The sequence below is a fragment of the Mus musculus genome, chromosome 11 (genome assembly GCF_000001635.26).
Source record: "Mus musculus strain C57BL/6J chromosome 11, GRCm38.p6 C57BL/6J".
Lineage (NCBI taxonomy): Eukaryota > Metazoa > Chordata > Mammalia > Rodentia > Muridae > Mus > Mus musculus.
The window spans coordinates 51984082-52004164 of NC_000077.6; the positions used below are offsets into that span (position 1 = coordinate 51984082).

General features: G+C 44.2%; 2 protein-coding genes across 8 annotated transcripts in view; one reads left to right on the plus strand and one right to left on the minus strand.

Annotated features, from left to right (window-relative positions):
• Window positions 1–1056: 1056 nt before the first annotated feature.
• Ube2b (ubiquitin-conjugating enzyme E2B) lies at window positions 1057–20064 on the minus strand. 6 transcript variants are annotated; one of them, XM_030245925.1, is made up of 8 exons: window positions 20047–20064; window positions 17988–18133; window positions 16212–16280; window positions 13737–13817; window positions 11293–11318; window positions 7313–7402; window positions 4531–4619; window positions 1474–2729 (listed from the first exon to the last, which is right to left on the minus strand). In XM_030245925.1, exons 3-8 carry the CDS (start codon window positions 16253–16255, stop codon window positions 2601–2603), a joined length of 459 nt encoding a protein of 152 aa, XP_030101785.1. In that variant the 5' UTR covers window positions 16256–16280; window positions 17988–18133; window positions 20047–20064; the 3' UTR covers window positions 1474–2600. The 6 variants fall into 6 exon arrangements, with proteins under 6 accessions (NP_001349614.1, NP_033484.3, NP_001349615.1 ...); XM_011248967.2 differs by lacking the exon at window positions 20047–20064 and adding an exon at window positions 19416–20009; NM_001362685.1 differs by lacking the exons at window positions 17988–18133; window positions 20047–20064 and adding an exon at window positions 16596–16705 and having other exon boundaries at window positions 1057–2729.
• The window catches only part of Cdkl3 (cyclin-dependent kinase-like 3), an 88937-nt gene continuing 85614 nt past the window's right edge, over window positions 16761–20083 (plus strand). Inside the window, exons 1-2 of one of the 2 annotated variants that reach the window (XM_006532772.3) lie at window positions 16761–17033; window positions 17760–17916. The gene's annotated coding sequence lies outside the window, so the exon portion shown is untranslated. Of the gene's footprint in view, window positions 17917–20083 lie in introns of both variants that reach the window. The other variant, XM_006532773.3, reaches the window with a different exon arrangement.

The following is a 20083-nucleotide window of genomic DNA, read 5'->3' on the forward strand; positions in this document are numbered from 1 at the left end:
CCATGGGGTTGCAGGGATCTGACTGGCCATCAGGCTTGGTGGCAAGCACCTTTACCTGTTAAGCCATGTCACAGCCAGCCTGAAAGTGACTTAATGGACCTATTTTACTGTTAAGAGGGCTTGGCTTGGGGAGGTAGAGATTCAGGGGCATTTCCTGGGTGGAAAGGGAAATGGTTTGTTGAGAAACCAGTCCTTTCTATCAGAGAGCAGGAAGTTTCTATCCCCAGACTTTCTGACATGGGCTATGTGTATGAAGGTGGGAAATGACTACAAAGAAAACTTGCCCACTGGATAGTCTGTGTAACTCTACCAAATAGAGTACAACTCCCCTTAATATTCCTTGTGCTTCAGAGTTCATGCTGCTCCGAAAGCCAGCTCATTTCCTAGCTGGTTGACCTGGGACCAACCAGCTCTCTGTCCCTAGTTCCCTGATCTGTAATGGAACAGTACCCCGTGGGCTGCTCCCTGCCAGGCCCTGTGCGGAGGAAGTGCATCTCCAGCATGTACATCTAAGTCCTGTGCACACCTAGCTCTGCCTCAGTGCCCTGCTTAGCTCTAGCTTCTTGCTGTACAAACGTAGCTAGACCAAAACGAACATTTGTGCATGATAAAGTGTATGAGTTAAAGATGCAGATCTGGTACTCTGTTGAAGACAAAAAAATGAGTGACTAATAGATCATTTCTAAGGACTTTCTCCAAAAGTCAAGATGGGCTAGATAGGTAGAAAAACTGAACAGCTGGCTCACCACCTGACACCACTCCCTTTAACTGTTTACCAAGTAAGTACTTGAAATGTTTTCAAATGGATGAAGAAAACAGCTAAGAATAAATATGGTGCGGACATACCCAGGATAGTGTTTAGTGAAATAGTTGAGCCCCTCTCACAAGTAATTGCTTATTTACTGTCCAAGTCACCGAAGGAAAGAGTAATGGAGCTAAATACATGGCAGAAGCATCACACATGTCTCACCCAAGTGGCCTGGAACTCACCATATAATAGCAGGCTCAAAACCATGGCCCTCCCCAGCCTCCCAAGGATGTAAATAGGTTATGTGCCACCATGCTAAGCTTAATAAATTAGTATTTTTATTTTAATTATGTAAGCGTCTGTTTGTGTGACTGTCAGTGTCTGATTTAGTCAGAAGCTTTGGAACCCCAGGAGCTGAAGTTACAGGCAGCTGGGAACTGTCTGAAGTGAGAGCTGGGAACAGAGACTGGGTTCTTGCAGAAACAGTACATGCAGTAACCACTGAACCATCTTTTCAGCCCTCTGGAGTAACGACTTCTAAAGGGAAGTATCAGTTCTTATCCATCCCAGTTTTCAACTTTGCTTGTAAACAGAAGACATGGTCACTCTGCAACCCAACGTTCCAGCAGAGAGGCTACCAGAGCACATCTCTAGGAGGCTGGTGTGGATGACAAGAAACTCAGGCTCACTGCAATTGCTGTTTCAACTACTAGAGAGACTGCACAAGTGGTTCAACAGAATTTACTTGTATATTTTCCATTTTCTATACTATTTGAAGGCATAGGATAGCTTTGTATTAGCTTTCTACAATACTGTGTTTTAAATCTATCCAGTAAACTAAGATGCAGTACAACTTGGATACAACTGAGGAGGTGAGAAGCAACTCGGCAGGCCCTGGTGCTCAACAGTTCCAGAATAAACAGGTAGCGCGCAGCTGCATTAAAAGGTAGTTTGCAAATATTCAAGTTACACCAAGATTCCTTCCAAATCTCTGCCTTGCTCAAACCAGCGCAACCGGCCATTGCTAATACTGCGGCACGGTGTTTGGTAAATGGTGATGGTTTTACTTTCTTTTTAATCAAAAGCCTGTGAAGGTGCTGCCACACAGCAGAGGAAGTCAGCTCTGCTCGTGGTGGAGGTGCCAATTGTGAAGTCACAAAAGGTACAGTTTACATGAGAAACGCACATTAACAAGTGGCCCAAATACAGAGCTGGACAGAACCAGACCAGTAAGTCTATAGTTACTCAACTGAACTTACAGAAGTACATTCAAAATAAAGCCGGAGATCAGAATTGGTTTTAGAATCGAATTTGCAGACTTTCTTGATAAACAGAAGAGTGACCTTCTGCAGTTGGAAATGAGGCTCTCACCTGGCAGAGACTTCGCAGTCCCTCTTGCACAGGTGAGGAAATAAGTGACAAAGTCTCTTGCACTGAAGTTATGTATTTTAACAGCTTTACACGTAATATTCATATATAAAAAACTTTAAGTGCTTTTCTCCAATTTAAAAATCTAAAGAATTCAAAAATAAGGCATTCAATATTTGAAAAAAGTACAGATTTACAAAATGTGTATATTCTGTCATGAAAACTCCACACCAACATTATACACTTGGAAAAAAATACAAACAGGATATATTACAAATTTATGCAGCAATAACTTAGTTCACACCATGCAATAAAAAGTACATTAATCAAGATACACAAGCTTTTGTAGGTTCTAAACTGAAGGACTTTTTCTTTTTTTCTCTGCAGAATCCTTAAAACCCGTGGCACTTAAAACTTGCTAGCCTTTCTACTGGGAGGTAAATTATACACAACAACGATGAAGGATGAGCAGACCAGGTGTCTATTATGAATCATTCCAGCTTTGCTCAACAATGGCCGAAACTCTCTTCTCATACTCCCGTTTGTTTTCCTGATAAAGCTGTGCTGCTTGGCTGTTGGCTGGACTGTTTGGATTCGGTTCATCCAGCAGAGACTGGGAGAGAGAAGGAGAGAAGAAAATGCTCTTCAGCTGTGTGCTATAGTAACAGGACTCAGATAAGGACAGAAAATTACACAAAACAGAATTACTTGGAAGTTCCAATGTCATCTTTCGGGTCACAAAACCTTCAGAAATTACATGAAGCAGGTTTCTGTTGCTAAAAAACATAAGCTTCCAAAATAGTTCTCAGTTGCCTTGAGATTTCCCATTTCAAGGAGATCAGCCAAAAACAGTATTCATTAGCATATAAGAACTTCCTCACCATTGAAGTAACAGCTTAATCTGGTTGAACTATAACACCTATAAATACCTTAGAAATTTAATTTCATGTATTTTGTACTGCTAGTAGTATCTCTCTCTATTTTTCTCTGTGTAGCCCTGGCCTCCCTCTGCCTCTGCTCTCCTACAACTAGGATTAAAAGTGTGCGCCACCACTTCCCAGCTCCCAGATCCACTATCATCAGGTTTTTGTGGTGCTCAGAAGTTGGGCATGCTGGATAAGTGTTCTACTACTAACCACTGTCCCCTGCCGCTAGGCCCAAACCTTATTCCTGTGGTTACTCACATACGCTTAGCAGGGAGGGAATAAAAGAGTAAAGTTCTGAGGTGGGAAGGAAAATACAGGGTAATGAGCAAGCTAAGGGTTAACAGTCACTCTTCTGGGGCTGGAGAGATGGCTCAGTGGTCAAGAGCACTGACTGCTCTTCCAAAGGTCCTGAGTTCAAATCCCAGCAGCCACATGGTGGCTCACAACCATCCATAATGAGATCTGACGTCCTCTTCTGCCTGGAGTGTGTGATGACAGCTACAGTGTACTTACATATAATAAATAAATAAACCTTAAAAAGGAAAAAAAATAATTCCTAAGTTTAAAAAATAAAATAAAATAAAAACCTCACTCTCATATGTAGATCCTATCTTAAATACATGAGACATGGGATCAGAAGTGGACTATGACAGGGGTGGGGATTAGAGACACACAGGGATTGGACAGATGGACAGAGGGAAAGCAGGATAGACAGAGAAGTAGTGAGAATCAGATATGAACAAGGTTCAGTGATGTAGTATGACATTCCCCAGAGATGAGTGGAGCAGTAGGCAAAAAGACTCACAAAGATGGACAACATTAACATTTTTTTTTTGCTCTTCTCAAATCAGTACAGCTCTGTCAGCCTCCCTAGACACATGAACCCACAGTTACTGCACCTCTTTCTTGAATGGAACGACACAGGTACAGGGTCTTTGCCTGGCAGTTCCTGGAGGTCCCTATGGTTTTCTAAGCAATCACTTTACTTCTCCCCAAGATACTACATGGGCACAAGTAAGTCTCACTTGTGAGAATGTGGACATATGACAAGAAAACAGGTTGTGAATAGGCATGGTGGAACATGCCTGGATCTGCAGCATTTGGGAAGAGACAGTCTTCTGTGGATCAGCCTGAGCAAAAAGAGACCTCTGCCCTCCAAAAAGGCAAGCTGTGGATTAGATCTCATATGTCAACTAATTAAAGTGTGGAGCAAGCTGGGTGTGGTGGTGCACGCCTTTGATCCCAGCACTTGGGAGGCAGAGGCAGGCGGATTTCTGAGTTCAAGGCCAGCCTGGTCTACAAAGTGAGTTCCAGGATAGCCAGGGCTACACAGAGAAACCCTGCCTCAAAAACAAAACAAGAAAATATAAAGTGTGGAGCAGTCAGGGTGTTGTCGAAGTCATGCATTAATTACTTGGTGCTGGCAGGTGGTTCTAAATAACTGGTTATATCCCAAAGAATATCAAGTTGTGATGCATTTAATCTTACCTGAATGGAAGTTAAGATGGAAGAGACATCATATGTGGGACTCCATCGATTCTGCAGGATATCTAAACATATGCTACCATCAGCATACACTGCAAAACAACACAGTTAGTTACAAGCAACTCTCGTGCCACAGTGAGAGCTCTTCAGCACACACTAAACTCTGTTTCACAGGGAAGCTTGTCCTGAAAGGAACGTCCGCCTCACTACCCGTGGCATTTTTGGAAGGCTGAGGGAAATTTTTCTGAAGCCTGCCATACATTCGTTACCACATTTTGGGTCCAAGGTTGTAGCTCAGTGGTAGCGTGCCTGCTTCACATGTGCAGGCCTGGGCTCACTCCCCAGCACCCAAACCAAGATTACTCCACCTTTCTTAAGCCTCAAATAGAGATCCTGAAAAAGACCCACTTCTAGAGATGATTCTCAGATTATCATGAATATAGAGATTTACTTGTAGGACTTTCACAACGGCATAATCTATGAGGAAAAAAGAGCAAACTCCCTTATGGTCCAAAAGTCTGGTTAAACTATGGCACTCACGACTGGAGGTGCAGCTTGGTGGTAGAGCAATTAATTATACTCATGGACAAAGTCCTGGGTTCCCAGCATCACAAAAATAGTAAATAACAACACATTCAAGGAACATTATTTATAGCCATCAAAAATGCCACCTATCTCCTGTGTTTGCCACAAAATTAAGGAGTTTTTGATTCTATAGACAGGTTCTCACTATTATAGCCCTGGCTGAGCTGAAAATCACCATGTAGACCAGGCTGGACTTGAACTCACAGAGATTGGCCTGCCTCTACCTGAAAAAAAAATGCTTAAAAATTATCCAGTAGGTTCCATATTTTGATTTTTTTTTAAAAAATTATATAAATAAATACCTTCACTTTGACTAAATGAGGACACAGACATTTGTAAAATTAATGTCAAAATATTTACAGCTAAGACTGATAGCTGATATTTACCCTTATAATGAGCATCCGATCCCTGAATCGCCTAGCTACACACAAGTAGAAGAAAAAGAATGAATGAAGTCAACACTCAAACCCTTAGGCCAATGTTACAGACATTGCCGTTGAGTGTGGCTTCGTTCTTTTAGAAGTGTCGTGTAGTCCAGGCCTGCTGAGTCTAGCACAGCTCTGAGCTCTAACCCTCCCTCCTGCCTCTTTCTACCTCCCAGAGATTGTGTTGGGATTACAAGCATGTTCCACTTCTGGCAATCTTGCCAAACTGAAAAGCCTCAGAACCAGGATATTCTCCATGGAAAACAGGACCGAGGGAGAAAGAGCGTGTGTGTGAGTGCGAGTGCGGGTGTAAATCCTAGGGTCTCCACGCTCCATCCCTGTTAGACCCCTCTGGGCAATTTTGCCTACCCTCCTGGCCTCACTTCTCTGTGCTAACAGTTAGCCTCAGTTCAGACCTTCTGGCCTGAGAGCGTGAGTCAGCCACCTCTCATCTTTTCTATAGAAGGAAATGGCATACACGCCAGAAGAAAAAAAAAAGCATTTGATAATAATAAAATCTTGAACTAGTTTTGATTTTTTTAGATACCAAAAAGAAACTTGCATCTAAATGTCCATCAACTGATCCACAGGTAAACAGAATCCATCCAAATAGTAAAATATTATTCAAGCAGTAGAGACGGAGTACAGCTACAATTATCTCCACAGACAGACGTAGATATAGGTGAAAAGTCAGTCAGGGCAGTGTGCGCTAAGAACCCATTAAAACAAAGCGCCCAGACTATTTGTTGTGTCTCACAAGAGAAAAGGAAGGCAGCCACATTCATAGTTTTGCTGTGTCTGTGACTACACCCAAACTCTACTGAACTGTGTAATTTTAATGTGTTGTACTTTTGTAATATAGTGTAATTGTGTAATGCAGTGCTAGAGCACACCTTCAATCCCAGTACTCAGGAGGCAGATAGAGCTCTGAGTTCATGGCCAGCCCTGTCTACAAAGCAAGTTCCAGGACAGCCGGGGTTGCCTTGAAAAATCAACCAACAAACAGGAATTGGCAAGTAGAACGGTGCGTACGTTCTATATGTGAGTGTGTCAACCCGAGACTGGGCATGCAGCTCAGGTTGTGGAGTGCTTGCCTACTGTGTAAATGTCCAGTTTGATTCCTAGCACCACAGATTTTGGGCATGGTGGCACCTGCCCATAAGCCCCTGCAGCTGATCCTGAGCTCGGTCAGCCTTGGATCCATCAACCTGAAGGCCAGCCTGGCTATGAGATCCCATCATTTAGCTGTTTTACTCATTTGAGTGTGCACACATGTGCATGTGTGCTCTAGTAACACATGTGGAGATCAGAGGACAACCTGCAGGAATTGGTTCTATCATGAGCATCCTGGAGAGCGAACTCAGGCTGTCACACTTAGAGGGAAGTACCTTTTTACCTACTGAGACATTTTATTTTGTTTTGGGAGATAGGGTCTCAGTCCAGTCTGGCTTTTAAGTCTCTAAGAACAACCTTGAATTCCTGATTACCCACTTCCTGGCTTGAATGTGTGGTTTTTAAAAGCTAAGTTTCAGGTAAAATTTGTGTTCTTTAAGCAAATAAATGTTTATTACTTTTAATTCAGATGTTATTAAATTACTTTAATTCACACATGGAACCCTGTTAAGATTCTAGCAATGAAACTGTAGCTAACACAGGTGTGGAAACAGTATTTGAAGACTAGCCCTAACTGTAAGAATAAGCTGTACCCACGGGGAGGAACAAACCCTCCCAGCCCTCATCCCATCTCTGACACAGTCTAGGAGGCTGCTACTTACCATTTGGATGAAACATTTTGGATAAAAACCTAACGGTTGGTGGTTTATTTGGATATTCTTCAGAAAATTCTATTACTAGTTTAAAAGTACCTAAATAGAAAACAAACCAAAGTACAATAAAGACAAACATTACTTTTAAATGCCTTCATCAAATAATTCTTAATTCTATATCAAATTTTGCACAACCACACTCGTTAGCCCGAGAACTCTCATTTAGCATATAAAATATCTAAAATACTTCTGTTATAGACTATGAACAAGCAATGCTGTCAAAAGCTGAGGATAGGGGCTGGTGAGATGGCTCAGCAGGGGCTGGTGAGATGGCTCAGCAGGTAAGAGCACCCGACTGCTCTTCCGAAGGTCCTGAGTTCAAATCCCAGCAACCACATGGTGGCTTACAACCATCCGTAACAAGATCTGACTCCCTCTTCTGGTGTGTCTGAAGACAGCTACAGTGTACTTACATATAATAAATAAATAAATAAATCTTTAAAAAAAAAAAAAAAAAAAGCTGAGGATAAGCCCTTTCATGGGCTACTGGAAGAAATGTGGAAAGCGGCAACTGTCACATCTGATTAACTGATTGTATGATCTGTGCAGGCAGGTAGGCAGCACAGCTGGGATGTGTGGAGGTCAGCGGTCAGTTGTTCTGAAGTCAGTTCTTTCCTCCCACCTTCACCTGAGCTCTAGGACTCAAACTCAGGTTGTGAGGGTTGGTGTGGGCGAGCTCCTTCACCCTCTGAGCCATCTCAGCACTCCCAATTGTCAGATTTTTGAAAGGCAACTGGGCCCTAGCTACTAATATTTTAAAAATACACACTCAGCCGGGCGTGGTGGCGCACGCCTTTAATCCCAGCACTTGGGAGGCAGAGGCAGGTGGATTTTTGAGTTTGAGGCCAGCCTGGTCTACAGAGTGAGTTCCAAGACAGCCAGGGCTACACAGAGAAACCCTGTCTCGAAGAACCAAAAAAAAAACAAAACAAAAAACAAAACCAAAAAACAGCTGGACTATATTAAAAAAAAATAAGCAAACCTCCAACAGCTGGACTATACAGTTTCAAGTAAGCATGTGAGGTAGTTGAGCTGCTTGCTCTCAGGCCCACTCAGCAGTATCAGTACCACTATGGGTAAGAAGTGGATTCATGAAACCGAGCGGCACTGAGAACAGCGTGGACGTTGATTAACTCACCATGGCAACAGACACAAGATCGCCAAGAACCAGATAGCACCAAGCAGCAGCAAAGTTACAAAACAATGTTGTGGCCTGAATATTACCACTTTCTGATTTCCAAAACATTGGTTTTTTAAAAATAGCATTTAATTAAAATAATGGTTGCAAAAAATCTGAGATTCACATAGCTGAGATTTACTGGCACTCATGTTTCTGTACAGACTGCTTCCAATAACCTACTGGAACTTGTACCAGAAATCGTTAACTTGACAGCTGGGGACATAGCTCAGTTATAGAACACTTGCATAGCAGGCAGATAAAAAGCCTGGGGTGGGATGCATAGGAAATATTGTAACCCCAGCTAGTCAGGCAGCTAAGACAAGATGTCAAGTTCCAGGCCAACCTGGCAACTCTGCAGGACCTTGTCTCAAAATAAAGTAAATCGGGTTGGGAGCTCAGTGGAGAGCACTGGCCTGCACCCTGGGGTCATTCTCCAGCTGCCAAAACAGAGGCCCTGGGAAAACCCGCCAATTCATCAAGACGTAATCGAGCCTTATAACATTAACCTACCTAAATCATTTACTTTTTTTTTTTTTTTTTGGATTTTTGAGACAAGGTTTCTCTGTGTAGCCCTGGCTGTCCTTGAACTCAGAAATCCGCCTGCCTCTGCCTCCTAAGTGCTAGGATTAAAGACGTGTGCCACCACGCCCGGCTTAAATAATATACTTAAGAGAAATACTAAATAGCATACTTAAAGACTTGCTAGTGACAAGCACACTACTATTCTGCATTTGTACAGTTCTTCATGTTTGGTTTAAAGAGGACAGCTGGGTTCTCTTATCTACATGCAACCTGTTACAATATGTTTAGTTGACGTACAGTACATGAAGAAAATATGGCCTCACACAATATGTAACTGAAAAGGATTTTCATAGCCCTTTCAGATAACTAGACAGGTCTGATATTGTACAAGTTTGTTTGTTTGTGTTTTTTTTTTTTTTTGGTTTGTTGCAATGGAGCATGGGGGGGGGAATCCAAAAAACAAAAAACCATCTCTTTACTCAATTACAAGTTTAATGTAATTTAAAAATATATACAGAAATTAAAAAATGTAAAGTACAGCAGAATTAAACTGCTATACTTTAAAGTCTTGTCTTTTTTTTTTTTAAATCTACAGACAGACCCAAGGTCATGCCAGGCACACACTCCCAGTAACCCAGCTCCTGCTCTAGGCTCCAGCTGCACCCACTCTGCTGTGGAAGGCCTCTGAGGTCCTTCATAAAGCACAGTATTAAGGAGCATCCACATGTAAGGACGAGCAATTTCAACTACCACCAAGTCCTCTTAACATGCAAAGAACACAGTCACTGTTAGCACAGTGTGGGCCACAGTCCCGGCTCGTTCTTAGATGCTCAATTCCTTAGGTACAGATCTAGCTTAGTGAGGCTGCCTTTGTATCAGCAATGCAAAGGTCAACACAGTTAAAGATGACCACAGGGTCTCCTGTATGGCGGACTCAAGACATCTTGAAGAGTTTGGGAATGGACAACTGAGAAGTCCTGACATAGTTAAAGAAGTGTGCCACAATCATTCAGTAGCTCCTGGGATTCCTCATGCCTACTCACAAGTAAGTAAGTGACAGTGTGGTACGCATCCCTACACGGGCATACATGTTTAGTGAGAGAGAGAGGATAGTCCTAGCATTTGGAAGGCAGAGGCAGGAGGATTTGTGAGTCTAGACCTACAGAAGAGGCTACAGTGAGATCCATCTCAAATATACAGATGCTAGGTTATTCTACAGCATCTTTGTCTAAGACCTACAGCTAGACCGGCCTCCTTTTCTTCGACAGGTACTTAATATCCTAGCGTCCAAGAACGGCACCACTCACTTCTCAGGTTTTCAGGTGGTTCTCTCACAAATAGTTCATAGTAACTATTCTTTTTTTTTTTTTTTGGTTTTTCAAGACAGGGTTTCTCTGTGTAGCCCTGGCTGTCCTGGAACTCACTTTGCAGACCAGGCTGGCCTCGAACTCAGAAATCTGCCTGCCTCTGCCTCCCGAGTGCTGGGAAAAAAGGTGTGTGCCACCACGCCTGGCCACAGTAACTATTCTTGTCAAACATGCTGAACAGATGAATTCTGAAGTCATTCTGATAATTACAGCAAAGCTGTTTAATTTTTTTTTAATCCACTATAATTAAGGAAAATCTTTCAGTACCTGCTTAAAGTCAACTTAACAAACTTAATTGTGATTACAGATTAGAATCATTCTCCCATTTTCCTGGCTCCTGTTAGACCCAAATTGAGCTGCAAATGACTGCACAACGTTTCTGGGTGCTAAATGCTGAGTAGTGAAGCTACTGGTAACTCTGAATTCAGGACTCAGGGATGCCTGGCAGTGGAGTGCCTCCCTAGAACATACCAAGCTCTGGATTTATTCCCTAGTAATAGGGAGAAAAGAAATGGAAAATTTTACAACACCCTTATGAATGCAGACAAGAAAGCAAGGAAACAGTTACCCACTTGGTAGCAGTGCCCAGGGAGCACCTCTATTAGGCCGCCCAAACATCAACCATTTTGTAACACAGACCACTTAGACCTACAGCTGTATAGGTAACCCATGTCACACGGAAAACTGGTGAAAGGTGACCAAGGTGATGTGCAAAAAAAAAGATCCCCATGAGCTCTAAGTTTTCATTTGCTTGCTTAGTATGCCAAGAGCTTATTAAGAGTAGAGCCTGTCTTCAAATACTGTTAGAGTCTCTGACCAAAGGGCACCCTTTTAATATGTAGATAATAAGAATTACTTACCATCTTCAAAGGGTGTCCCTTCTGGTCTGAAAACAAAAAGATCTCTGATTAAAATTAGTTTTTTACTCTTCTTTCTCTGTCTTCAGGGAGGGAAGGATAACTTGGGAACTAGGAGGACGGCGCTCACCCTGCTCCTGAGAGCTGCATAAACTTTACCTGTCAGACTGCCACAGCCGTGGCTTGAACTCAGGCAGCACAAAGGACTTTCAATGCTCAAGTTCTTTTTGAAAGGAAATTTGTCTATGATTTTGTTGCAAAAGAATACTGTACAGCTGAGTGTGGCAGCGCACACCCAAATAAAGGCACATGCCTTATTCCCAGCACTGGAAGGAAAAGGCAGGTAGATATCTTGAGTTTGAGGCTAGCCTGGGCTACAGTGTGAGTTCCAGGACAGCCAGTGGCTACACAGAGAAACCCTGTTTTCAAAACCAAAACCAACCAACAAACAAAAACCCAAGAGTCTACAAGTGAACCTGGTACCACACACTTGTATTCCCAGAGACTCAGGAGGCAGAAGCAGAGGATGTCAGAGTTTGAGGACTGCCTAAGATACACAGCCTGACTAACTTGGCAAGGCCATCTCAAACTAAGATTTTAAAAAGGATGGTATAACACATACACAGGGGGAAAAAAAAGCGGGGGATGCGAGTCTCCCAGCCCGGGCTTGCCCAACCATGCAGCAATTGTCCTGCCTCAGACTTCTGAGTGCTAGGATTTATTAAGGATAAGTCAGTATACCTATTTTGATTTTCTTGAGATAAGGTCTTACTAAATAAATAGCCCAGGTTGGCTTCTACATTGTGATCCTTCTGCCTCAGCCTTCCAGGGGCTATGATTATAGATGACTGACCAGGACTTCAGGAATGTTAAGGCAAGCACTCCACCACTGAGCTAGCTACATTCTTAGTACCCCACTAGTTATCTACTAGTTAAGTGTAGATCCCCCACTAGTTATATCCTAGTTAAGTGTAGATCCTTGTAAGACAGCTTACTGATGAAGAATATTTGAAAAAACCTCTTACAGGAATTTGATTTCCAGTACCCATGTCAGGGAGCTTACAACTTCAGGACATCAGACATTGGCCTCTGGCTTCCAATGGGCACCTGCTCTCTTATACACGTATCCTTCAAACCCTAGTTTTTAATCAATTACCTGGGTTGACTGTAAAATCATACCATACCATAACTAGCTGTAGTGGTAAATTCCCATAATCCCATATATAGACAAACACACATAATCAAAAATTTTTTACATTTTAAATCAAAAAGGATGTGCAGGGCTAGCAAGACAGTTTAGCAAGTAGAACTACTCGCCATACTATCTCTTGAACACATGATGGAGGGAGAGAAATGACTACACAATTGTCATCTTACCTCTACACCAAGTGTTATGGGTTATAGATACCTACTCACAGTCAGTCAGCCAGCATGCAGGCGTGCACACTTGCGCACAAATGATAAACAAGAAATTAAAAAGGTATTATATGGTAGCCTATGCCTGTGTTCCCAGCACTGAGGATGTTGAAGGAAGAAGATCCCAAGTCTGAGAAATGCATGGAGATCTTTTTGTTGTTGTTTTTTTGTGAGACAGGACCTCAGTAGGCAGCCTGGACCCTAGCCTCTAAGTGCTAGATCAAAAGGCTGAACCCCACCCTTGTCAAGAGTCTATCTCAATAGAATCTCAAAGGTGCTAGGAGTGCAGCCCAGTGATGGATGGAGCATTTGCCTACAGGGTGTTTCAATCTCAGTATTACCCAAAGTCATCCAGTGGCTTCTCGGTAGGCTGTGCATATGTCATTTTTAGCTAAAATTCTTGTCACAGCAAAGTTTTCGGTCCTTTTGGTTCCAAGTGTCCTTACAGCTCCAACAGTAGGGGCATAAACACTTGAACGGCACATTTTGTATGAGGTGATTTACCTGATCTCCTTCATTAGCCCATTTAATTTCCAGCATTTACTTATTAGTGTGGGGATCAAGCCCTGGGCCATATGCATAGCAGGCAAGCAGTCTACCACTCAGCTTCACTCAAAGCCTTCACACCCTAGGATCAGTCACCTCGAGTAACCATAAAACCATACCATAGCCAGGTACAGTGTCATACGCCCACAATCCCAGCTACTCCAGAGGGCCTAAAGCAAGAGGATCACTTCAGCCCAGTTCAAAATCACCCTGAGCAACACTGCAACACACCTTGGCTCAAGGGAAAGAAGCCAAATTAAATATAACAGCAAGCCGACCAATTTTATATAAATGCCCCAGACTCAATAAAATGTTTCAAGAGCTGGATATACAGCTTAGGGATGGGAGCACAATTAGCACAGGAGGCCCAGGGTTCTCAAAAGATGTGTCCCCGCCCCACACAAGTGAGTTTCAGAATCGGCCTCAGCCTCTCTCCCCAGTGCTTATTTACTTACCTTTTCTGAGCAATCCCTAGCTCAACTCACCCAAATATAACTGCATTCCACTGCATGATGTTGTTTTCAGATGGGGCGCCACTGACCCCCACAGGTGGGTCCTCTTGCAATCTAGAAGTCCAGAGTAGTCATTTTCAGAGTTGAACATATAGGCCAGTGAGGTCAGACTCTCCTGAAGCTACTCTGACAGACTAGCTAGACTGACTTGTTATAGTTGGAGCTGAAATGAGTTACGATCTAAATGAATCAACCAGGTTAATATTCGTATTAATACTACCAGATCTGTAAATTCTTCAAACAGCAAGATTTAAGATATGGTCTCTTGAGGAACTCGTTTTCAGAGTACCCTCTTAACCCACTCAAAGTTTACAATTTTAGCAATGAAAAATACTTTTAGATAACCTGCAACTACCAGGTGGTAGTGGTTGTCCACACCTTTGGACCCAACACTTGGGACATAGGTGAGTGAGTTGGAGGCCAGCCTGGTCTACAGAGTGAGTTCCAAAACAGCCAGGGCTACACACACAAAAAACAAACAAACAAACAAAAAAACCCTGTCTCAAAAAACAAAAACCAAACACAACAAAAACTTACAATTTTCGTACCTTAATCATGGAAGGATCTCCAGTCCTAACTACAGACACTACACAACACAAAAATGTAGGAAATCTCTATACACTAAATGACTTAAAAAAACAAAAAACCTCAATTTAACTAGAAAGCAAGTCTTACTTCATGGCCTGTGCTTCAAACAGTGCCTTTCTAAAGTAGTCAGAAGCTCCAGCTAGCTTTTCCAGCAGGCTCTATTTTAAAAACTCTGCTCTCAGGCCAAATATACCTCAGGCCTCCATACAATGCTTTCAACAGACATCATCAGCAATTTCATGTAACCTCAAGATCCTTGGAAAACCACCAAAGGCACCTTGTACTCAACTGGGAGTCAAGTACAGAAATTGCAAAAATGAACAAGAGATAAATAATAATAGATAATGTATTATCCATAATGGAAAGTTTTATTTGTGTATCAGTTACAGAGCTAATCAAATATAGTGACTTCAAGCATTGGGTGACTTTTGCACCAAAAAGGACATCTCTTTGTCTGGCAGATCATTAATAAAAAAAAAAAAAAAAAAAAAACAGCCTGGCAGTAGTGGCGCACGCCTTTAATCCCAGCATTTAGGGGACAGAGGCAAGGGGATTTCTGAGTTCGAGCCAGCCTGGTCTACAGAGTGAGTTTCAGGACAGCCAGGGCTACACAGAGAAAGAAACCCTGTCTTGAAAAACAAAAAACAAACAAAAAAAAAGCAAGCAAACAAACAACAACAAAAACCTGTCCATCTCACAAAGTATGTTGTGATTTTTAAGTGGACACTTGGCAAACTGGTCAACCTCAAGCAGATTAGGTCACTAACAGGACTGAGAGGGACGAATTTACTGCTTCATTCCTCAATTGTGTGGCTAAAATCAGCAACGAATTAAATGATGAAGTTGTCCAGGTCCCAAGACAATAGCTTCCAAATGCCTCATAAAGGGCTTTTTTTTCTCTCTCTCTCATAAAGGGCTTTATAATGGGAAAGTTGAGCAGTTGCTTCCTGAGAGGCAAATCTAAGTTTTTATATTACAGATTTGTCTCAATCACAGCGGGTCTGCCCAGAAAGAAAACTAGTATCTAGTCTACTGTTTCTGCACTTGTACGTTTCCAAGGAGAGGTAAACAACTGGGAGAGGTCATCTTCTTCCTTCAAGCCCCACATTTCCTATAAACCCCTATTTTCCAAAAGGAGGCCCAGGTGGAGTATCAGATTAGCTCCAGTCTGACGGAAGGCATTTTTCCAGGCTGGGGAGGCTATAGATAGGCTTTTATTCCGCGGCCAGATCTTAGTTCCAGAAGGCACTGGCAGGCCAAGTGGCTAGCTCCAGGCCCAGGTTTCCCGAGCCAGTTCTCAAGGTCCTTCCAGGTGGGCGGGGGCAGATCGGGTTTCGGGGGATGGGCTAACCACCTCCGGACCTCGCGCAGCAGACCCCACCCTCACCACTGCAGAAAGGGAGAGATTTGGGGCAGTATTCACCCCAACCTCTCACTACCAACAGGAGATCACGGGGCCCTGTAACAAAGCTGGACTGGTCCGCCAGGCGAGGCCGGAGCCTCAGGAGCAGCTCACTCGCACCACCTGGGGAGGGGACACTGCAGGGTGCAGAGGCGGGAGGTGAAGCGTCTGCATCTGCCCTAGGTGGGCCTCTGGGACACCTAGGCCCAGCGATGGCCACCTTCCTACTTTTGGGGGGGAAGGGCAGGAGGCTGTAGTACCGACCATCTTTACTCCAGACAGAGGGAGGTATGAAGCGAGGGAGTAAGAGCCACCGGGAAGCCGGGACTGCCGTGGGTCCCGCAGGCCCACTGCCCGCCTCCTCAGGGTCACCAGGAGGAAGATATCCGGAATCCCCGCCCTACAGTCCATGGCTTCGGGAAGAGGCCGTCATATTGGGCTAAGACGAGGGCCCTTACCGCTTGAAATCCCGCATGAGCCTCCTACGGGCCGGGGTCGACATGCTCCGCAGCTGCCCCGCGGTCAGTCTGAAAGAAAAGAGTCCCGTTCAGCCCCCCCACCCCCCGGCGCAGCGGCCGAATCACTGTGGGTCGCCGCCGCCACCGAGACTGCACAAACAACCCTGCAATGACGTCTCCCTCCGCCGCCTCCAGATCCCTCCGCCCTCCGCCAGTACCACCGCGGGAGGGGGGAGAGGGGGCGGGGCGAGCGGGCGCGCGCGCCGCACCGGAGGGGCAGAAGGCGGCCTTCCGGGCTTGTTGCTTGCGGGCAACTACGGAGGATCCGCTCCGTGCTCACGCTGAACACGGCCCGGCCCAACGCCCTCGGAGCCCACACGCTACCTCGCCTCGCTCCCCCCGTCGCTAGTTTCAAGTTCGGCCGGACGGGGAGAGAGTGGTGCATCCGGAGCCTGAGATTTCGGAGGAGAGGAGGTGGGGGGGGGGGTGACGTCAAGTCACGTGACCGCCAGCGCCGCTGTCAACAATCCACCCCTGAGGGGGAGGGAGCGAAGTATCTAGAACCACGTGTGCCTGTGACGCCATCAGAGCAGGTCACGTGATGGCCTAGCCTGGCTCTGGTTTCAGGTCTAACAAAGCAGGTCCTTGAGTATAAGGAGTTGACACCTCTAGTCATACATTATTCTTTTGGTCCCAAAGTACTGGGGCTTTGCAAAAGGAGACATTGTGGAAGGAGCCGCTTGCATTCTGAGTCTTTTAAAACGGAACAACAAAAAAAAAATCTGGACTTAATTCTGTGTTTCAAGTGGCTTAGCAACTCTGGTACGTGGGACAGGTACTGAAAGTGTGGCAAAGCCTTGTAATGAACGGCTTTGAATGCTAGGTCGGTGCAAATGAGATGGGATTAAGGGCATTTGCATCAATAGCCTGTTCCTGCTAATGGAATTTCCATACTTAGAATTTATACAGAAATGAGAGTGGAATAGATTGCCCAAACCTTAAAGACTCCATCTATGGAGTCTTTGAATTGGAATCTGTGAATTTGCCTGCGGTGGGGCACAATTGTGTTTTTCAAGAAGTGAGTGGGTGTGATTTTAGAGCATATCAATGCTGCTGGTTGTCAAAGAAACCTACAAAAATGATTCAGATCAGGGGAGAGATCCTGCAGACATGGGTGGGAGTTAGAGCTCGACTCTGAGGTAACTCATTACAAGCTTTATACAATAGCAAAGAGGGACCAAATGGACCGGAAGTGCGGTGTGGGGGGTTGATTCATAGCCGATTCCCGAAGCATTGACCACCACAGCCCCCAGCTGGCTCCTGGAATTTCCGTGCTCAGCTTCTAGCCCTGTATTGGGGATTTGTTAGTTCTAGGGACCGGAACAGTGTAGTAGATGCGGAATTCTTTAACTCAAGAAGGGGGAAGCGCATGAGACTCCACTGCTCACTCTTTCACATGGTTCCATGAAACCAGGAAGGGTTAACCTTTTTCACTGTCCTTATCCCTTCTTCCTTCAAACAATTCTCTTGATTTAAAATGACCTTGAGAACCCAGCGTCTTGGTGCATCCTGCCAATCCCACCATTCGGAGAGTGGAAAGGATCAGGAGTATAAGGCTAGCCTCAGTGAAGCAGGATGGTAGCCACCCTAGGCAGCCTGAGCGTCTCATCCCTCCCCGCCAAAAAGTAACCTTGAGGATTGTCAGGTATGTCTTACTCTTGATAGCCGCTGCTGTGTCCTCACAATGTGACTAAGCTAAAAGTTAAATATTCTTACCTTTACGTTTCTTCTCTTTGAGTTATTCCGTAGAACCCCAGGGCCTTAGGTAGCCCTGTAAAATGTTATTGAAAAGGATGCAGCGCACAAGCACAACTCCAGCACTGGGTAGACAGGGGACTAGAGGTCTGCAAATTCCACCGCACCTAGAGTTGGGAGAGACCTTGTCTTGGGGGAAAACAGGCTTTTTAAATCCCCTGGGCCGGTAACAAGTGCCTGGGCTTTTTTAAATTTCCGTCCAGCCATACCAATGTTAATCTTCCTCATGATCAAGAAATACATAGAGTGAAATGGCAGACGCTTTTTAAAAATCTCATTCTGTTGCTTATCTAGCAATTTATTACTTTAAAAAATGGACGGGATAGTTTTTAATATCCAAAATGAAATGTTTTGATAAATTGAATGCTTCCCAAAAATATAGAGAGCAGAATGTTAACAAAATTCACACAATTTCATGGCCAGGTGGCTTGCTGGAAACCTACAACCGCAGTCTTAGAACTATAATTTCACTTATTAAAACAGGGTAACTTGCTATGTAGACCAGGCTGGCCCCAATCTCACATAGTTCTGACTTCCTCTCTCCTGAGTGCTGGGGTTAGGAGTTAGTTTGTGATGACAGGGGCTCACTAATTCATGCTTTGCTCCTTGCAAATATTTAGTTCATAACAAATCTTAAGTAAACATATAGCAGGTCTCACAACATTCTTATTTATAGGAAAAAGAAAAATCCAAGCCAAGTGCCCAGCCCTCCTAACTCTCAAGCTCCAAAGCCAGGCTCTAGCAGTTAGTAGCAAAATTGCAAAAATGGAAATGCGTCTAAACTGTTTCTCTGTGTAGCCCTGGCCGTCCTGGAACTCGCCTGCCTCTGCCTCCCAAGTGCTGGGATTAAAGGCGTGAGCTACCACGCCCGGCTGTTTTTTGTTTGTTTGTTGTTTTTTAAGATTTTTTTTTTTTTTTTTTTTTTTTACAAATACACTGTAGCTGTCTTCAGACACACCAGAAGAGGGCATCAGATCCCATTACAGATGCTTGTGAGTAACCATGTGGTTGCTGGGAACTGAATTCAGGACCTCTGGAGTAGTAGTCAGTAATCCTAACCGCTGAGCCATCTCTCCAGCCCTAAACTGTTTTTTGTTTTTGTTTTTAAAAAAGCAAACTAGTTTCTTTTTTACACTACTCAGCACACTCGTTGTGCACATTCATTTGTGTGTATAGGTCACAAGACAACTTGGAGGAGTTGGTTCATTTTCCACCACGTAGGTCCAAGAAATTGAACTCTACACTTTGGGCTTCGTAGCCTTTTCCTACTGAGCCATCTCGATGACCTACTTTTGCTATTACAGTTAAATCAAGATCTGTAAAAATGGAGCCCTTTTAAAAGCTCTGCGGGCTATTTAAAAGTACATCCCTAGGCGTCCTTGTACTTACTCAGCCTGTGGCAGAGTCCGGTGAATTATTTTGTTTTCCTAAAAAGTTTTGCGTTTCACACGTCATGAGAAAACTTTAAAAGTACTGCTAGGGCTGGATATGATGGCACTCAGCACAGCACTCTAAGCAGGCAGATAATCTTGGGAGTTTGAGGCCAGCCTGGAAGTATACATTGTGAGTCCCAGGCTACCCGGAGCTATATAGTAGCCCTTGTCTCAAAACAAAAAGGGATCACTAGTAGGTAGAAAGCAGTAGTAATTGGGAAACTGAAAATGTGTACAGAAATGGTGTTAGAAATAAGTCAGAGGAGTAGTGAACGCTGAGTATGTGGCTTACTACCGAGCTAAGCCCTCTATCCAAAAACGATCTTGTCCCCGGTTTAAGGATTATGTCGACTTTGAGGTCGAAATCGGTTGCATGGAATAGTAACGAAGCACTGGCAAACTGTAGCCCCATAAGTGTTCCGTAGATCCAATTATCTCCGTCAACCTCCTAGAACCGGGCACAAGTAAGGGACCAGTAACCACCCAGGTGACAAAACGCTCTCTTGCCGGGCGAAAGCCTCCAGGCGTTCATTCTGCTATAAAATGCCCCGCTCTCCCTCATCCCCACCCCCCACCCCCACCCCCACCTGCAAGCACGCGGGCCTCCTACGTCCCTCCCCCTTC